We start from the raw sequence: 19,937 nt of genomic DNA on the forward strand, positions 1-19,937 counted from the left end.
TAGTCTATGGTAAAAAATCTCCTGAGAGAAGCTAAAAAAACCCAGATACAATAATTATAAACTCTCCCATAGGACCATCAGAATGAGCTCACTGACAGAACTGACAGATTCTTGCTAAGTAGCCAACAGCAGACGGTACAACACAGACACTTTAGAAGTCAAGCAAAATTGGTAATAGAGCCCAATAAAATGATTTGTAGCCCAAAATACATGCATTTAAAGGGGATACACAGGACTTAAAAAAGTTAAGAGGCAACTACCTATCTGTTGTACCCAGCGCCGATCATTGACCGCTCATGCTAGAGGTTCAGCTACTCCCTACCAACAGAGCAGCAGTTTCTCTTCCTGTTGACATGGTGGGACTACTGGCGTCATGCTGATTGACAGTCATATTCCCCCAATTAGGCAGTAGAGAGCCAGCTGTCAATCAGCATGACACCAGTAGTCCTGCCCTGTCAACAGAAGAAACTGCGACTCTGTTGATGAGGCGTCAGCAGAAGTCTGTGACCGCTCTGTGTCAGCAGAGAATGTCGCCGGGCACGACAGTTAGGAAGCAACTACCTGCCCTTTTTTTAAAAAAGTCCAGGATATCCCCTTTAAATCTAAAGAGAAAATTGTAACCAAAGGTGGGAACGCATTAAATATGCCTTATAAAATATAACGCAGAACTTTTGAATGATTGATTTATCAAAATATTAAAATTTGAGAGTCCTCAGTTGTTGAGACTTTTTAATGGCTAACTGAAAATATGGTAATAAATTGCAAGCTTTCCAGACTACTCAGGTCTCTTCATCAGGCATACACTGGTGAACAGACCTGAGTACTCTCGAAAGATCGCAATTTGTTACCATCATTTCAGTCAGCCATTAAAAGGTATCAACCACTGAGGACTCTTAAATCTAAATATTGTCCTATCTACTGGCTAACACGGTACAAAGATAAATATTTTTCTTGTATGATTTATCACTCTTTCTAAAGTAAAAATAACTGAATCCATCAATTATGATTTATTCTTTACTCTGTGGCCATACCCTCATATAAATGTCAGTCTAATGTGCTGATTACTGCAGGACGGGTCAACTATCTAATGTGCATAGTGGTGTTCCCATTCTGTCAAGTTGGCCGATAGACATGTTTGAATTCAAAATGGCCAATCCCTTTTTTCTCAAGGGACATAAGACAGGGGTAGCTGCTTTTTCCGCATCACCCACTAGAACACTTACACATATAGAGGAAAGTTGAGACTATTAGTAAGATAACAATCTTGCTGACACCAACTTAAACAATATCTATTACATTCTTCTGTAATATGCAGAGCTGAACACAATTATCATACTAGTGGAGAAGGCCTTGCAGAAATTACTGACACACTATGACACTGACAAGGCCTGAGGGATAGTATGTTGTTTTTTTCGTTGTTAAGGACTATTGTTAATGAAAGTTGGTTTAGTTATGTGTGTAAAGGCTTAGGGTTGGGGAGAATAATAAAAAAAATGCTTACGTGCTCAAAATTTAGGATAAGCAGGGGAATAGCTAGCAAAGGGAAGGGGATGTTGTAGATGCTTTTGTTTTGGGTAAGGGTATGTGGACATAATGTCTTTTTCAGGTGGGTGAACCCATCAAATTTTTCAAGAGGAAGACCTTTTGAGAAATGCCAGTGGTTTTTTTTTCCCCAGAATTGTCTTGTTTTATTTTTTTGGTCGTTTCCTGAGATTTTTTTCGCTGTTTTTGACTGCCTATTTTTGTGGCTATTTTTTTTACTTCATCTAACAATTAAGCTTTTCACTTAAAAATACAGGTAAAGCGCTCATCAAGACAGCCTTCTGCGCATCTTATGAGCCTTCCATGTGACTTGTATTGTAAAGTATAGAGCATCTTGAGGGTATGTGCACACGTCAGGATTTCTTGCAGAAATTTCCTGAAGAAAACCGGAAATTTTCTGCAAGAAATCCGCAATTTTTTTTTGCGTTTTTTTTGCTGGTTTTTTTTAGCATTTTGCAAGCGTAATTAGCTTGCAGAATGCTAAAGTTTTCCAAGCGATCTGTAGCATCGCTTGGAAAACTGATTGACAGGTTGGTCACACTTGTCAAACATACTGTTTGACAAGTGTGACCAACTTTTTACTATAGATGCAGCCTATGCAGCATCAACAGTAAAAGATAGAATGTTTAAAAATAATAAAAAAAAATTTAAAAAAATGGTTATACTCACCTTCTGCAGACAGCCGATCTCCTCAGCGGCGTCCGTTCCTATAGATGGTGTGTGCAGGACCTTCGATGACGTCGCGGTCACGTGACCGCGACATCATCGCGGTCATGTGACCGCGACGTCATCGCAGGTCCTTCACACACACCAGCTATAGGAACGGAAGTGGCAGTGTGCACCTGAGAGGCGGGAAGGCTGCGGGGGCCATCGAAGGTGAGTATATGACTATTTTTTTATTTTAATTCTTTTTTTTTTTTACCAATTATATGGTGCCCAGCCCGTGGAGGAGTCTCCTCTCCTCCACCCTGGGTACCAACCGCACATGATCTGCTTACTTCCCGCATGGTGGGCATAGCCCCATGCGGGAAATAAGCAGATCAATGCATTCCTAGGTGTGCGGAATCCCCGCAATTCCGCAAATTTAATGAACATGTTGCTTTTTTTTTCCGCGATGCAATTTTTTCGCGGAAAAAAATGCAACATTTGCACAAGAAATGCGGAATACACTGAAAATAATGGGATGCATATGTAAGCTTTTTTTGCGTTTTTTTCGCATTTTTATCACGTTTTTATAGCGAAAAAACGTGAAAAAAACACGAAAAATACTGAACGTGTGCACATGGCCTTAGTGTGAAAAACACTTGAAGAATTGTCAGGTCACTTCTTTTAACCACTTGGCGTCTTTGGAAACCTGAAGCCATTAACAGATGCTCCATAGACTGAACATATAAACAGAAAGTCATTTTGAATGTTTAGTTAGCACTTTTTCAGGAGGTTTTCAGAGTGGAATTCTCCTGAAAGGGACATTGTGTGCATATGACCTCATACTGTGCTTTGTTGTGGGTATTCAGGTTCATAGTTAGGGCAACAAACTGAAAGTTGGCCTTAGATTTTCACAACACTGACCTGTATCTCTTTAGTAATGATATATCCAATAATGTAGCCATTTTATTTTCCAGGAATTAAAGTATGGTGATGGAAGTCAGCTTGTACGCAATAGAGAACTGGAAGATTGTCTTGGAGGAGCCCAGGAGGAAATGGAGTTGGTTGAAGGCTTAATCAAGGAGATGAGAATGATGGGACAACCATGTGATTCCTACTACAGGAAGTATGGCAATTCAGCTACCAGCAGACTTGACTTTGTCTTAACAAATAGGAAATATAAGCTGAAAATGTGGTTCGTTGTATTTTGTAGATTGCTTCAGCTTGCTGACCAAATGCGTGCCCTCGATAAAGCCATTCATGGTCCACGTGTACGCAAGGGATCTAAAGGAGGCGGATATTCTTCTCAGAGTGGCTCAGGATGGGATGATCACACTAAGCGGATCACTACAGAAGCATTAAATCAAATTCGGCAGCAAAGGGTAATTGGGAAATTGTTAGATTGGAAATCTGGCACATTCATATTCAATATAAGTGGAAATTTGATCTTTGGCATTCAAAACCTCATGCTGAGAACTGTTCTCAACAACATGTTCTTAAAGCCTTGTGCAGAGCGAAACGCTTCACTAAGTTCTACATATCTTAAGTGCCTCTTAACAACTGTCTAGTATATCTGTGGTAGTCTTGCTTGAGTGACCATAATTAATAACCGTGATGTTCTGGGGCAGTATGCCAGAAGAAGTGATTTGGGTGACTTGGCTATTTTGACTCAGCATGACTGTAAAAGCTTGAAGTCTTATGTGGCTGTGTATGTAAAATGGCTGCTACTCTTGGAAATCTGCCATAATGCCCTGGGCGAAGGTGTGCCACTGTGCAGCGTGTTACCTCACTGCGGCGTGTACAGCTCTAAATTATACATTAGTTTGGTGTATCAACACCCAACCTTTTTAGGGAAACCAGAACTATATGTTCATAAGGCAAAATTAAGAAATCTATTTTCTGAAGAAAGTCTTAATTTTTAGATTTTAAATTAATAAATCCAAATTTATTAATGTAATTTATTTTTATATGTAACTTTAAATACATTTATGAAAATAAAAAAAACAAAAAACATCTGTGTGCTGTATGTGTTTAACCTCATAACCCCAGGCCATTTTCCGTTTAAGTTTTTTTGCTCCCCTTCTTCCCAGAGCCATATCTTTTTTTATTTCAGTCAATATGGCCATGTGAGGGCTTGGTTTTTGCAGGACGAGTTGTACTTTTGAACAACACCATTGGTTTTACCATGTCGTGTACTGGAAAATGGTAACAAAATTCCAAGTGCGGTGAAATTGCAAATAAAGTGCAATTCCACATTTATTTTTTTTAACATGTTCACCAAATGCAAAAATTGGCCTGCCATTATGATTCTCCAGGTCTTTACGAGTTCGCAGAAACCAAACATGTATAGATTCTTTTTTTATTTAAGTGTTGAATAAAAAAAATCCAAATTTTGTTAAAAAAAAAAGCCATTTTCCGAGACTTGTAGCGTCTCCATTTTTTGTGATCTGGGGCTGGGTGAGGGCTTATTTTTTGCATTCTAAGCTGACATTGATACCATTGATACCATTTTGGTGTAGTTACAATCTTTTGCCCATTACATTTTATTGCAATGTAGTGGCAACCAAAAAAAGTAATTCTGGTGTTTTACATTTTTTTCTCGATATGCCATTTAGCGATTGGGTGAATTCTTTTTTTAATATTGATTGGGCGATTCTGAACATGGTGATACCAAATATGTGTATATTTGATTTTTTTTATTGTTTTATTTTAAATGGGGAGAAAGGGGGGTGATTTGAACTTTCATATTTCTTTTGTCATACCAACCCATCAGTGACTCGCTATCATGTGACGGGGTCACCGATGGTCGGGATTAGTGATGCGCTTCTGGTAAGCACAAGTTAAATGCACTGGCAGAGATTGACAGCGGCGTTTGACTAGTTAACAGTCACGAGTGGATCGCAATTCCACCCGCGGCTGTTATGGTCACCTGTCAGCTGTATAGATCAGCTGTCATGAGCCTGGAAAGGTGCGGGCTCTGGCACTGAGCCCGCACCAAACAGGGGGATTCCGACATGGGCGTACTATTTCGCCACATGTCAGAAAGAGGTTAATATTGTAAAGTATAGGAGAAGTTTTGTATTTAATTTTTTCTTTATCCATAACTGAAAAACACTGATGGTAAACATGGATGACACTTACATTTTTAAACATGAATGTGTGAAAGACGTCTTATGCTATTTTGGTGTTCTTTATGTTAGTGAAATTCTATGATGGTTGCCGTGATAGCAACTCTGATACTGTTAGGTTACATTCACACTCCTGTATTTTGAGTCCGAGCACTGTCCATGGTGGAAAAAAACAGCATTAGTACAAATGTTCTTCAATAGGGCTTTTTTTTTTTAACATGGACTGAATATCCACATAACAAAAATAAAATTGTCACATGCACTAGTGTCTGCATATTTCAGATGAGACCCGCTTATTCAACAACAGAAATAGTATCCAAAACAGATCATCTGAATAGCATCCAATTTTTTTCAGATACATTGCTATTATTAATATAAGAGACTGAATTTAGTCTTATAACTTTTAATAATTGCTGATGTATAAAAACAAATGATAATATAGATAGATGACAAATTGTCCATTTTTTACATCGGATTAATTTTTTTATACGCTCATGTAAACTTGGCCTTCCAGTCATTATCATTGTGACTGTGGATAGAATAGCATGCTGCAACGTAGAGTCTTTGTTAATTTTATTCAATACGTTTATCTCCTTTAGCGTCAAATAGAAATTGTTGATTGGGGATTTGATGCCGCTTCTGTAGAACAGCAGATTGGTAACCACAGAAAATTCCACAATGCCATTGCTGACTACCGATGGGAGCTGGACAAAATTAAAGCAGATCTGGTAATTCATTTTTTACATTATTACAGATAATTAAATCTGCTACTAGTTAATTTACACCACATTTCTTGGTTTGGTCACCTATGCATGGTATATGCTTACAAATGGCAAATGGGCACACAAGTCTGTGCAAATACTGAGGTTGTTTTCTTCTTAGATTTCTTCACAATGGCCCCAATTCATCAAATATTTTCACCAGAATTCTGGCGTAAAACACTTTGACAGTTTAGGACAGCTCTGCCAAAATGTGATGCCACAGCTTGTCTAATTAATTCAGAGCTGCGGTGGGCCTTTCACCAGAAATCTTACTCCAGTCTCTGACTAGCGTAAGGCACAAGGAGGCACATGTAACTCTAAATGAGGTGCCTTTAATGACAGCATGTCTCCTCATCAAGCCCGGTATAAACAATGCCGGTCTAATGAACTGGGGCATTTGTCTTTACTTTGGACCCTGATTAAGGTTCTGTACACTTCCTCCCAAATGCCACTGGTTCTTTTAAGTGTTGAAGTTTATCCAAATCAATAGAATATTTAGTATATTAACATTTTAATTTATAATTGTGCTAATATCATTTTTTGTAATTGTTTAGCGTGAGAAAGGAGCAATTTATCAGCTAGAAGAAGAATACGATGCATTACTGGTAAGTAACTTTTATGACCACAAGTGCCACTTTTATAACTTAGCCTGGGGCAGACTTAAACATTCTGTTACGCGATACTTGCAATCTTCTGAATACCACAAAAATCACTCTTCATATAAATGAATGAGATTGAGATATATCCACTAAATGCATACATTTGCAAGCAATCTTCTTTTTCTAAATATTCCATGTTGGAATTTGTAGCGAAGGTCTTGACTAGTTGAGAACCCAATTTAAAGCTTCATATGTTCATCATGGTTATACATTTATTAATCCTCATTCTAATATTCATCTGTTTTTCAAATTTAGAAATTCTCTTTTGAAAGAATGGATCAGCTGCGACAACTGCAGAACATCATTCAGGCCACATCCAGAGAAATCATGTGGATCAATGACCGAGAGGAAGAAGAACTGCTCTATGATTGGAGTGACAAGAACACTGACATCCCGAGAAAGCAGGAATCATTCTCTGTAAGCCTCCGGTGCTGGACAATTGGTTTCCATTCATTATAGGATTTTTGGCATTCCATTGTAGAGGCTAAAAACGCCAGAATCCATACAAAAACCTGACAGATTCCACAATAAATTGATTTAAATGAATCAAGAGTCATTAGGATTTCAACAGATCGGACATTCCGTTAGTGATTGCATCATAAAAAGAGGCTATAGATAAGTTATTTTATGCAAAATACTTTTCCTTGTAAAATGCCAGTGAATAGCCTGAATTTTTGTAGAGGTTGCTAGTGAATGTGCGTGGAAAAATCAGGAGCATTTATAAAGACAGTCCAAAATAATATTAATGATATAGTAGATTGCGTAAAGGGATATTCCAGTCTCTAAAAATTGAACACCTCTGTATTGGACAGATGATAATTCTTAGGCTAGGTCTCGGTGTAATAAGTCCCCACTTTGCTGCTTTATTCATCGTCTATGAGTTATGAGGGATAATGATAGCTGAGTTTAGCGGTTGGCCATCTTTTTCAGTGCCATAGCAGCAGGCCACATGTTCAACAGGTGACTCCATCTGGTCACATTCTCTCCAAAAGAGAACTGTGATCAAAAGTGGCAGTGCACATGCATCACCACCTTTTAATACATTAAATATGGGACTGCTGGAGTAGTATACTCAGGTTATCTCTGACAGTTCCATAGAGGATAAAAGCACTGCCACTTCAATGTAAGTGGAATTAGATGATTTGTGGGGGCATAGAATTCAGACCCCCACCAATCTAGCAGTTGCCAACTATTCTATGGGTAGCCTAAGGTGACTTGGTTTTTCTTAACAAAAAACCCACACTTTAAAGGGGTTGTCCACTACGCAGAAAACCCCTTCTCAATTATTATCTCCCCCATGTAAAATAAAAACAGCCTGCAGTAACCACAGGTGTCATTCCAGCGATGTTGGTTCTGGGTGACCCATATTATAATGTCACGCTAGACCTGCGCCAATTAGTGGCAAGTAATGGGCCACTTCACACTTCTTTCCATCAGACGATACCAACACCCAGAAGATGTGAGTGATGTAGATGTAGAAACAATGCAAGCCAAGAAAATCAATAAGATTTGTATAATTAGTTTATAAACACACACACATTAAATACAGAAATAAACAGACAAAAGAATGGAACACCACAAACAGGGGATATCACCATAGAAAAAATTCAACCATAGTGGAGACCTTGCTAAATCGATGATAAATGAAGCCGCAAGGTAATAGTTATTGCCAATTGCTCTGATTATACTCACAGGTAAAGGTAGTAAGTTAGTATGTAAGGGAGCAAGGCAAGTAGATAGAATAAGCCTCACATGAAGCCACAAAAGTCAGAATTTAAATATACGGTATAGCCATAAATCCTGCAATATACCCACATAGCTCCAGAAGTACAGCAGAAAGGTAGAGGGTGCACCGCACCTGGCGCACGTTTCGCAAGAACTGTTTCGCCCAGAGAAACACGCGTCCGGTGCGTTGGGATTTCATCTTCTACCTTGTTGCTGTACTTGTGGAGTCATGTGGCTATATAGCGGGATTTTTTGCCATATAGTTAAATTCTAACTTTTGTAGCTATGGGGGAGGCTTATTCTAACTACTTTATCTACAATACTTGCGCCTTACTCCCTTATATACTCACTTCCTATCTTTTTAAATATACCCTTATGGCTTAATTTATTATCCATTTAGCAAGGTCTCCACTATGGTTTAATGTTTGATATGGTGATATCCCCCGTTTGTTTATTATCTGTGGAGTTCCATTATTTTGTCTGTTTATTTCGGTATTTAATGTGTTTTATATATTAATAAAAGATCCTATTGATTTTATTGGCTTGCATTGTTGTGTATCTATATTGGTGTTTGATAAGTTTTTCAATTCAGCCTAACTATATGGATTGTGTATCTGACTGCTGATTGGCTGCAGGGCTCACGTGACATAACAATGTCATTCAAGCCTCGGGAGATCCAGCAGAGATATCGCGGTAAGGTGCTAAAACCTTACCGCGAAGTGAGTATAGGTTGTTTTTTTTTTTGTTTTTTTAAATGGGGGAAATATAATCATTTAGAAGGGGTTATCCGAGTAGTATACAACCCTTTTTAAAGGACAACAAAAAATTGGCCTGACATCAGGTGACATTCAAGCTTCTCTATACCCTCAATATCTTTGGCCAATCTAGCTAAAATTATCTGGTTTGACCAATATTATTCTAATGTGTATGTCTAGATTTAGTCACATGGCAGAATTTTTAATGCAGCATTGACTTTGAGTAGTGAAAATATTTGAAAAACTCCCATTAATCAACTTTTTTCCCATATTGTTTAGAAACTGATGAGTCAGTTGGAGGTTAAGGAAAAAGAATTGAACAAGCTGAAACAAGAAAGTGATCAACTGATTTTGAGTCAACATCCAGCATCAGACAAGATTGAGGTAAAGCTATGATGGTGATGAAAGGCAAAGATCAGAGCTTCTTAACGAGAGAACTCTAAAATGATATGGATAAGTGGTGTAGCGGCGCTAATGAAAAAAGAAGATGAAGTGCATTAAGAGCAGCTGGTATAGCCCCTAAACCATAAAAGGGCAAAGAATTGAACTAATAAATATAAAATATATAATATATATCAAGAATATATATATATATATATATATATATAAATACCTGCGCTAAAAAATGCATATGTAGGATTGCATAACTATTTACCTTTAGAAAAAGAAGGGAAGGAGAAATGCTGAAGATAATGAAATAATCGGTAATGAATCTGTATATTGATCCGTGGATATATTAACCAGGATATTCCAACTCTGGGGACAGGAATAAATACACAAAAACAGTAAGCAACAACAATAAGCAACAATATTTAAAACTAAAGGCAACACTACACTTATAGAACAGGATTGCGAAGCTGTGCTTAAAATTACTATATTTAAAATTGCACGTAGTAATAAAATAAGAAGGAGTTAGTTACATACTGTTCAACGTGCGGACTCTTGAGACTGAAGAAAGCCGGCAACAAAAGACACTGGTACCTTTGTCCAGATAATGGTAAGTAAATTACTTCCTTAGTTAGTAAGCACCGATGTGCAAAGATATTGATTCCTTTGGCGTGCTGTCCCGGCCGGTGACAGCCGCCCGTGCAGGGAAAAAAATACCTGTAAATGCGCGCTCGAGAAACGTTGCAGCTGACAGGACCTTCGGTGTATTCGGGTCACGTGACCAAGGCGTCACGTGGTGCCCTGGTTTGAAGGTACGGAGCACTACAGGAGCCAAAGGTTTTTTGGCTCCTGTAGTGCTCCGTACCTTCAAACCAGGGCACCACGTGACGCCTTGGTCACGTGACCCGAATACACCGAAGGTCCTGTCAGCTGCAACGTTTCTCGAGCGCGCATTTACAGGTATTTTTTTCCCTGCACGGGCGGCTGTCACCGGCCGGGACAGCACGCCAAAGGAATCAATATCTTTGCACATCGGTGCTTACTAACTAAGGAAGTAATTTACTTACCATTATCTGGACAAAGGTACCAGTGTCTTTTGTTGCCAGCTTTCTTCAGTCTCAAGAGTCCGCACGTTGAACAGTATGTAACTAACTCCTTCTTATTTTATTACTACGTGCAATTTTAAATATAGTAATTTTAAGCACAGCTTCGTAATCCTGTTCTATAAGTGTAGTGTTGCCTTTAGTTTTAAATATTGTTGCTTATTGTTGTTGCTTACTATTTTTGTGTATTTATTCCTGTCCCCAGAGTTGGAATATCCTGGTTAATATATCCACGGATCAATATACAGATTCATTACCGATTATTTCATTATCTTCAGCATTTCTCCTTCCCTTCTTTTTCTAAAGGTAAATAGTTATGCAATCCTACATATGCATTTTTTAGCGCAGGTATTTATATATATATATATATATATTCTTGATATATATTATATATTTTATATTTATTATTATATGAACTCTAAAATGAGTTCATTAGTTGTGATGAGAAATACATAACTTGGATGAAGTAATGACACCTTTATGCTGTCATTGAAGGCAAAATCTTGTCTCCATTGTAATTATTTAAAATTGGCTTTCACATTAGAAGAATGTTGACCTTTTCCAGCTGTTGATGTCCCATCAGCAGATGTCAATGGAAAGAAGGTCCAGGCATGTTAAATTTCAATGCAAAATCCTTTTGTTCATTTAAGAAATAAGCCGCTTTCATAAAAGTTTGCTCACCACGTACACCCATTTTCCCATTATTGTGGATTAAGTACGGTACATTTTTAGATGTTTATGATGATATGCAAGAATGGCAAAGCTAAGTGTGTCAGGCATGAAAGTGTTTTTATAAGGTTTTACATAGGACTGCTGGCAAAAAGCTTTCATTAGTGCTCCTGGCAAGTCTAATTTAAACAAAGATAGCTAGATGTTGTCCACTATATTACCTTATCCCATGCCCAATAGTTTACGCTGCCTCTTCTTAAATAGCACATATCGTGAAAGATGCAGCCTCATAGAATTAAATGACAGTCCTGTTATCGGTTTGAATTCCACTAGGTTACCGTGCCCATTGTGGGCATAAGTGGCATAGGTTACCTATAGGCTCCCATAATAAAGTAATCATATCACAAGGTAAATATTTATGCAGTGAAAAAAACAGTATACCAATGCACAGCAGCCTACAGGATGCCAAAGGGCTCTTGGCATATGTTGGGCAAATTGTGCTCTATTTGGCTTTTCTGCTGAAGCTTGCCTGTAAATGTATTTGAAAGTAAAAGAATAAACAAAACCTTAAGTACAAATCACTATAATAATATAAAGTGACATTAAAACATAGTCTCATACAGACTGGATAACTAAACTTAGTAATCACTTCAACACTGTCTAATGAACTAGCGAAATTAAGCCCACTGTGGTAGAGTGGCTAACTCAGTTGGACACAGAAGTAGAAACGGAACACTGTCTCTTTAAGAATGTGCTTGGTTTATTAAGGGCAGCAGAAACCAAGCGGGGAAAATAAACACGGCCCTCTGGGAAAACAGCAAAACAACAAAGAAAACAAAAATGCTGCACGCCCTCTAGCACCACAGGTTGTCTTTCCTCAGGACAAAAACACTTGGGAATCCTCTCTCCATCCCTGCTGAACAAAGACTGCTTCTGGAGCCCAGCTATTTAAACCCCAGACCATGTGACTCCTCTCCCATGTGACTGATCACATGACTGTGACATCACTCAGGTCCTGTCAGCACACGGCCGTGTCGGCTCTGCAGGTGGAGATAAGGTGGACATCCTCCCACCCACTCTATGTATATCCACATAAAAGCCAGCCCATTTATGCAACCTTGCTTAATCCTCACAACACGTAGTGTGGAGGAAAATATTCTGGGTTTCACATTACTGACGCTATTAAGCGTAGCGACCCTCCAGTACTTTACCAATGACTTTGTCATGCCCCATACACTTTATATAGCTGTTGGCCAATTATTAGTTTGGCAGGCATTTCGCCCTACTCTCCCATATACGGGAGTGTTCTCCCTGTTGAGCACTCATGTGTTCTCTGTGAGAGAACGGCTGTCAGACATCTCTGTTGGTGGCATATCTCTTAGAGAACAAAAGGATAGACAGTCTGAATTTGTACATGCCGAATCCTTTTGTCCCCCAATATCTCCCATACATATTTGGCTTTCAGCAGAAAGTCGGCAAATTCAGCAAACGTTAGTTTAATGTTACTGGGTGGGTCTTTAATCTCCAATACATCAATTCAATTAAAGTCTTATCTTGGATTAGCCACTTAATGTATATTGTGCCTATTCCTTATACACTGCTATTGATGGAGGCTTCTCTTTCTCAGGCTTACATGGATACACTGCAGACTCAATGGAGTTGGATTCTTCAAATCACCAAATGCATTGATGTTCACTTGAAAGAAAATGCTGCGTACTTCCAAGTAAGCTACAATCTGTTTTTGTAACCGCATCAATTGCTGTTCTTTTCTGGAAACTCAAGAAGGGCTGTTTGTTACCTAGCCATGCCGACTTTGCCTACTGAAAACCATGAAGCCCAGGCTTCCAGAGTTCTTCATTTCGGCTTATATGGAGAATTGCTCCTAATTATAACAATGGTCTAGATTTAGAGAAAAGTTCAAGAAACAGAATCTAGAATCTTATTAATGTGTTATTTGTTCATTCTGAATATTTTCTTTCATTCTCCCAATGTCATCTCATTTTCAGTTTTTTGATGAGGCACAGGGCACCCAAACTTACTTAACAAATCTTCAAGACACTATTAGAAAGAAATACCCATGTGACAAAAGCATGCCATTGCCACGAGTCCTGGAAATGATTAAAGAGCTAGAGGTATGATTCTGATCTTTCTTTCTATTTTATCAACAATCAGACCCAGAGATCTATACAGATCAATATAAAAACTTCATACTCGGTCATCTCCACCTCTGTTTCTAGTCTTGTAAAATTCCGCACTATTTTGCACAGTGTTCGACTTTCTAGGAATTGGATGCCAACTAACGTATATTTATAATATCTATATTACTAACCGATTATTGGAGTTTCTACGGCTAAAAGTTAGTTATTTTTTTTTTTGCAGAAAGAAAGAGACAAAATTAATGAATATAAGCGACAGGTTCAAAACTTAGTCAACAAATCCAAGAAAATAGTTCAGCTCAAACCGAGAAACCCAGACTACAAGAGGGAGAAGCCGATTGTTCTTAAGGCTCTTTGTGACTACAAGCAGGACCAGGTATCATTTATTTTTATAAAATGTATAATCCTTTACTATACAATTTATATGATTCAATATTTTTGAGCAATTGACAGGTCCTCTTTATCTATTTATTTCCCATTTGCTATATATTATTTTTTCCTCAGCATTTAGCAGTGAGGAAATCCTATTTTTTGCAGCTTCATTGTGGGCACTTAAATAGAATAAAATAATACTAGGTATGGTAACCTGTATTCCTTGAATGCTATGGACCAGCAAAACAGGATCACAGTTTACTACTCTCTACCAATATACAGTAGACAATCATATGTGACTTCTGTATTTTGCACACAGGCTACTCTACTATACGACCCAAATTAATCCCATTTGGTGATACTATTTTTTTCTTCTCTATGTGACCTTTGTTCTATGGAGATGAGCAACTCAAGTCTCACTATCCTAGTTGATTGGTTCTCAATGGCTGCAAGTCTTCACTTCTGCAGGTTCTGAGAAACTCCAGACTTTCCCAGGATGCTGGGTGCAGAAGTGAAGACTAGCTGCCGTGGAGAACTGGACTTTAAGGTGGACAAGAGCAATGAGGCAAAAAGCAAATCGAATTGCTTATCTCTATACCTATGCATTAATAATGTATATTTAATCAAACATATATGAAAATAGTTTACTACAATTTCATTTTTTGAAATGTCTGCACAGAAAGTTATTCACAAAGGAGATGAATGCATCTTGAAGAACAATTCTCAGCGCAGCAAATGGAATGTAACTGGTCCTGGTGGGCTAGACATGGTGGTTCCATCTGTCAGTTTGATTATCCCTCCACCAAATCCTGGTGCTATAGACCTGTCTTCCAAGTAAGATTCTCCAGTATTTTTTAAATGTTTAGCTGATTATAAGGAATATATCATAAAGTGTGAAGAGAAGAGTTGTCTGAACCTGCTGATGAGTCTGGCTGACCATCTAAAGTATATAGGGGCCTACCGTTTTCCCCAACAGATCATGATGATGGAAGAAAGGAATCGGCATGTAATTTAATTCCCAATCGTTTTGTTCTCCCAGGAGATAAGCCATTGCCATTGGTGTCTGGCAGTTATCTGAGGTGTATGGGCTCCTTTAGTTGTGGATTTCCGAGACTGCATATGTATGATATGATTATGTGATTGACCAAAAATTGAGCTGTTTAAGGATTCTTCAAGATTAGATAGCAAGCACATACCCCCGACTGATAATTATCTACTTGTATGTCCTCTCACATCTTGAGCATAAGTACAATAAACATCTGCTTTCATGTTTCAGGATAGAACAGTTTTATGAAGCAATTCTGACTCTCTGGAACCAATTGTACATCAATATGAAGAGCTTGGTGTCCTGGCACTACTGCATGATTGACATAGAGAAAATTAGAACTATGACACTTGCTAAGGTATGAGTTTATGTATTTATTAGAATTATATGGTTAACCACTTCAAGACAGGCCAATTAGCACCCGTTCCTGACCAGGCACATTATTTTTGTACATGTAGTTAAAAGAGCTATAAAGATTTTTCTTATTTGGATATTCAAATAATTCTTGCAATTTCTTTTCATTAAATGTGGAGCCTAATTTTTTTTTTCATTTTTATACTTTATTTTTTGCCGATATTGAGCAATATCAATGGGAAAATAAAGAAAACACGTGTGCTTTTCAAATTTTTATGTTTTAATAACCACAAAAGACCAATAAAATAAATTTTACATTTTATTCCCCTTACCATATTAATTATTTTTATATAACAACACTTTTTTATTTTTTTTCGATGAGGGCTGGGGCTGCTAAAAGAAATATGGATCTTTCTTTATTTTTCTCTGCCTTTTTATTAAATAGTATATTATCCCCAGTTACAGTGGAAATTCAGCTGCCTGCCTGCATAGCAGAACTGATCTAAGCCTGTTAGGTCCCAGAAGCCCTTGCTCCCTACCCAAACCCAGCAACAGTATGATCACTGGGTCTGAAGGGGGAATCACTGTGAGCACATCTTATTATGTATACATATTACTTGTTCAGTGATGTTTACTCAGCAATGGAGAAGGCAGAGACTGTTTATTACTGCCGCTGCCTTCTTTATGGAGAGTTCGGCTGTGTATGACAAGCAACTACCTGGTCCTGCAGCTGCATAATATTGAACAGCTGCTTCGCTGCTGAGTAGAATACAGAACGCCCAAATATTTGTTTATCGGTGGTCCATAAATAGCTAAAATGTATGTTATTAAATATGTGGCTTCTTATTACAGCTCAAGACCATGCGTCAAGAAGACTACCAAAGGGTTGTATCAGATTTGGAAGTACATTACCAGGAATTCATGAGAAATAGCCAGGGCTCAAACATGTTCGGTGATGACGACAAAAGAAAAATGCACAGCCAGTTTTCTGAAGCACAGAAGCATTATCAGACCCTGGTGGTACAACTCCCCAGCTACCAAACTAAGGAGACCACGTACATCAAGACACGACCACAGCAGCAAATAAACAATTGTATGTAAATATGTTGAAGTGCAGCTTACAAACTACATTTCCTACCACACCCCATCTGTGCCATACTCATACATAGTGCATGTGTGGACTTGGAGATTAGGGCAGAATAAGATGCTCATTAGATAGTTATACAAGCAGTGATTACCCCATTCTATTACATTTTAGCTGTTATGATTTTTAAATGCAATGTCCATTAGTGTTCAAGGTTGCATGAATGTAATAATTTAAAGCCTCATTCATACAACTGGTTAAAGGCTGGATATCATGTAGATCTACAATCTGGTGGATATCAAACTACCATAAATTAGGAGTCATATCTTCGAAGATAAATGTCCACATTTGCATTAAATTACGAGCCACAATACACAGCAGCGTTTTTATGCTAATATTACTGTAGCCCATTTGGATCCAGCTTTATTTCTAATTGGCCAGAGACCAGATATCAGTAATCTAGAAGCTCATAGAGCATAGTTGTCATGCAGCTTGGTGTAATTTGTGAATTCTCTAAAAAGGGTTGTCCGGCCACTAGAAAATGATGACCTATTCAGGGTCCACCTCCACCGATCAGCTATTTGTTCGGTCCCGGCCAAATGTCAACATTGAATGGAGGTGCAGTATGTAGCTCCATTCAGTGTGTAATGGCTGCTGCCGAATAATGCAAAAGAGCTACTATTCAATGAGTAGCAGCCACTGCCTAGTACTACAGAACAGTTTCTATGCTGGAGAATTGGAGTTGTTCTGTAGTACTTGGCAGTGGCTGCTACACATTAAGTAGAGCAGCTTAGTGAAACTTCATTCAGTGGTTACATCTGACCCTCATCAAAGTTACGATATTAATGACCACATCTTGTGGCAAGACAACTCCTTTTAATGTTGAGTGATGTATGTGTTTTCCTCTGATATTTAATCTTTATTGTCACATAACTTCTTGTTATCTGGTTATTTCATTTTAGCTGAAAGAGTTGAAGTTGTTACCCAGAATACTGCCTCCAATTTGAAAGGAAGCAATACTTCTACTACTGTAGTGGACAGTGACAGGCTGAAACAGGAGAACTGGCTGCTGTTGGAGCTCCAAAAGATCCGCCAGCAAATGGAGATCCACGAGACCAAGCTTCTGCAAAGGAATGTCTACAACGTCGATCAAGAAACATTCAGAGACTTCTCATACAGAATAAATGATTTAGAGGTATGTCACTATTCAAAATTATGAGAAATTCAACTTATTATTTTCAATCGACCTTGCTGTGCTTTTTATACTCCATTGATAAAGTATATGGGGGTATATTATCAATGGTGCCTGTATGTAATCCATATAAGAAAACCTAATGCACTCTTTTTGGCTCCTTTGCAAAATAGTGATATTTGGAATCATGTCAGAGAATTAGGAAAAAAAAACAAGAGGAGATATTGGGGCTCACAATCAAAATTTTCCTATCAGTATGCCTTTGGAGTGAGGTGGGAAAACTGAGTACCCGAAGGAAACCCAACAAAACTCCTTGCAGATGTGGTCAACTTGGGCAATTGAACCCAGGGTCACAGTGCTGCTTAGAGTAGATCCAAAAATATGTTTCACAGGAAATTTCATGGAGCAAAATAAATGTTTCTTGACAAAGATGGTATGTAATATAAGGGACTGATGAAATGCAGTGGCCCCCGTGTTCATATCTACAAAGGTGTGGGAAAGTCTGAGGGGAAAGGTAGTGGGTAAGGATAGATAGTACATTTACATTTGTATATGGAAATAAAAGCAAATTGTGAAGGTTTTCTCGGGAATCATGGTATATATTAATGACGAGTAGATCTGGCTTGTGCTTTATACTTGGGTGTTATTTATCTAAAATTTTGGTGGCACTCTTCTACTTCTCTTTGACAGGCTTTGAGAGGAGATGGACAAAACTTTGCAGCACAACTTACCAAGATTAAAGAGATGATCCTGAGCTTAAAGGACTCAGACAAGTCGGCGTATATGCAGTCAGAGCTGAATGCACTACTGAAGAAAATGGAGAATATCCATGGTTTCTCTGCAGAGCACTTGGAAAGGTACAAAAGAGTATTATTAAATCTACACTACACATAACCATGGTGGTTTAATAATACTAGATCACTAACATGTTTTGAGTTATTTCACCATTTAGCATTTCTTTAGTCATACTGGACAAAAAAGCTGTTACCAAATATAAACCAATTTGGTCTCTGGCTTTAAAGGGACATAACAAAGGAACCCATCATTATGCTACATGGCATTCCATTTTTGTCCTATAAAGGAAAAAAAAGGGAAATATGCCTAATAAACCATTTACATTTCCAGGTAGCGGACTTTTCAGACATGTTAAACTTATTCCATTATGTAAAAGAGCCAGCAAGTCTCCCATCATGCACACTAACCCTCGCCTAATGCCAACCCCTTAGTCTTGATGGCCAGCTCTACCGTTGTGACAATAACTGTGAGCAGTACTGAAATCTCATTCCTGCACAGTATGTCAGTATAGCCATTGCCCACAGAAGGAGCGGTACCGATTATAACCTGTATCGGGAATATACAACACATGAGAAAGATTTCAGTACTGACAAGTCACTGGCATAATTGAGCAGTGGTCCATTACATGTCTCCATTACTGAGAAATCAGCCCTTTAAATGATATGCAAATGAGTCTAAAGAGTTACTGTAGAAATGAAACCTCTGTCACTCCAGCTCTATTCCCCTCCTCCTCCTGATTGACTTACAGCCTCTATGTTGTGTGCCTTCAGGCCAAGCAGTGGTTTAAAACCCTTACTCAGATCTCTAGATGGTGTATTAGGAATAATCTGATAGACTCCTTTTTTTAACAAGAATAAAAACAATGCAGTAAAGTTCCATTAATCTGACAATTGATTGTCTGGATTTTACTAAACTGACAAAACTGAAAAATCATCTTAGGCCAGATTATCACATGGGGTTTAAACCTAAGAAATAGCTTACTGTTAAATTGCTTCAACCAGGAAATTAGTGGGCAGTCGTTATTATTTAGATAGGTTTTTCTGTATTTTTGTCCTGATAATTATTCTTTTTATGTGTCCTAAAGACTTCAGGCACTGAGGATTTTACTTCAAAACATTCTTCAGCTTGAGGATCTGATAAAGGTTTATGAAGCTCGACTGACAGAAGAAGAAACAATTTCCCTTGATCCAGCAAAAGTTGAAGCATACAGAAATGCATTGAAGGTAAGAAAATTGCCAACCAGTATACTAAAATGTTTCTGAAGTCTCCATTTTGCCTTTGTAAGTGGCCTTAGATGTGCTGGACTGAAAGTACTTTTTTTTCCCCTGAACACCATTTTTTATCTAATGAAGTCCAATACTGCTTTCTAATTTCTAAATTAATCTGATTCTTTAAGAATTTGTGAAACAGAGCTTCACGTCACCAGAATTTTTTTTTTTCAGCACTGGAGTGGTGCTTCTAATGTAAGGTCCCTGCCCCCATTCTTATACTCATCCTCTTGCGTCTTCATCTTTTTCTGGCGATGCTCCAGTCCTGTGGCATCATCTTGTGACCGCAACTTCTGA

At 38.1% G+C, this 19,937-nt stretch overlaps 1 protein-coding gene across 4 annotated transcripts in view; it reads left to right on the forward strand.

The window, feature by feature from the left end:
- Nucleotides 1-19,937, forward strand: part of DSP (desmoplakin) — a 59,280-nt gene that overhangs the window by 25,091 nt on the left and 14,252 nt on the right. For all 4 annotated transcript variants that reach the window (XM_077269826.1, XM_077269825.1, XM_077269827.1 and 1 more), the window contains exons 3-17: nt 3,165-3,313; nt 3,401-3,569; nt 5,915-6,043; nt 6,631-6,681; nt 6,991-7,152; nt 9,495-9,599; nt 13,002-13,097; nt 13,381-13,506; nt 13,754-13,906; nt 14,582-14,736; nt 15,179-15,305; nt 16,154-16,394; nt 17,348-17,580; nt 18,268-18,434; nt 19,457-19,595. In XM_077269826.1, coding sequence (XP_077125941.1) covers nt 3,165-3,313; nt 3,401-3,569; nt 5,915-6,043; nt 6,631-6,681; nt 6,991-7,152; nt 9,495-9,599; nt 13,002-13,097; nt 13,381-13,506; nt 13,754-13,906; nt 14,582-14,736; nt 15,179-15,305; nt 16,154-16,394; nt 17,348-17,580; nt 18,268-18,434; nt 19,457-19,595 — 2,202 coding nt within the window. The remainder of the gene's footprint in view (nt 1-3,164; nt 3,314-3,400; nt 3,570-5,914; nt 6,044-6,630; nt 6,682-6,990; nt 7,153-9,494; nt 9,600-13,001; nt 13,098-13,380; nt 13,507-13,753; nt 13,907-14,581; nt 14,737-15,178; nt 15,306-16,153; nt 16,395-17,347; nt 17,581-18,267; nt 18,435-19,456; nt 19,596-19,937) is intronic.

Source organism: Ranitomeya variabilis, chromosome 6 (genome assembly GCF_051348905.1).
Source record: "Ranitomeya variabilis isolate aRanVar5 chromosome 6, aRanVar5.hap1, whole genome shotgun sequence".
Classification (NCBI taxonomy): Eukaryota; Metazoa; Chordata; class Amphibia; order Anura; family Dendrobatidae; genus Ranitomeya; species Ranitomeya variabilis.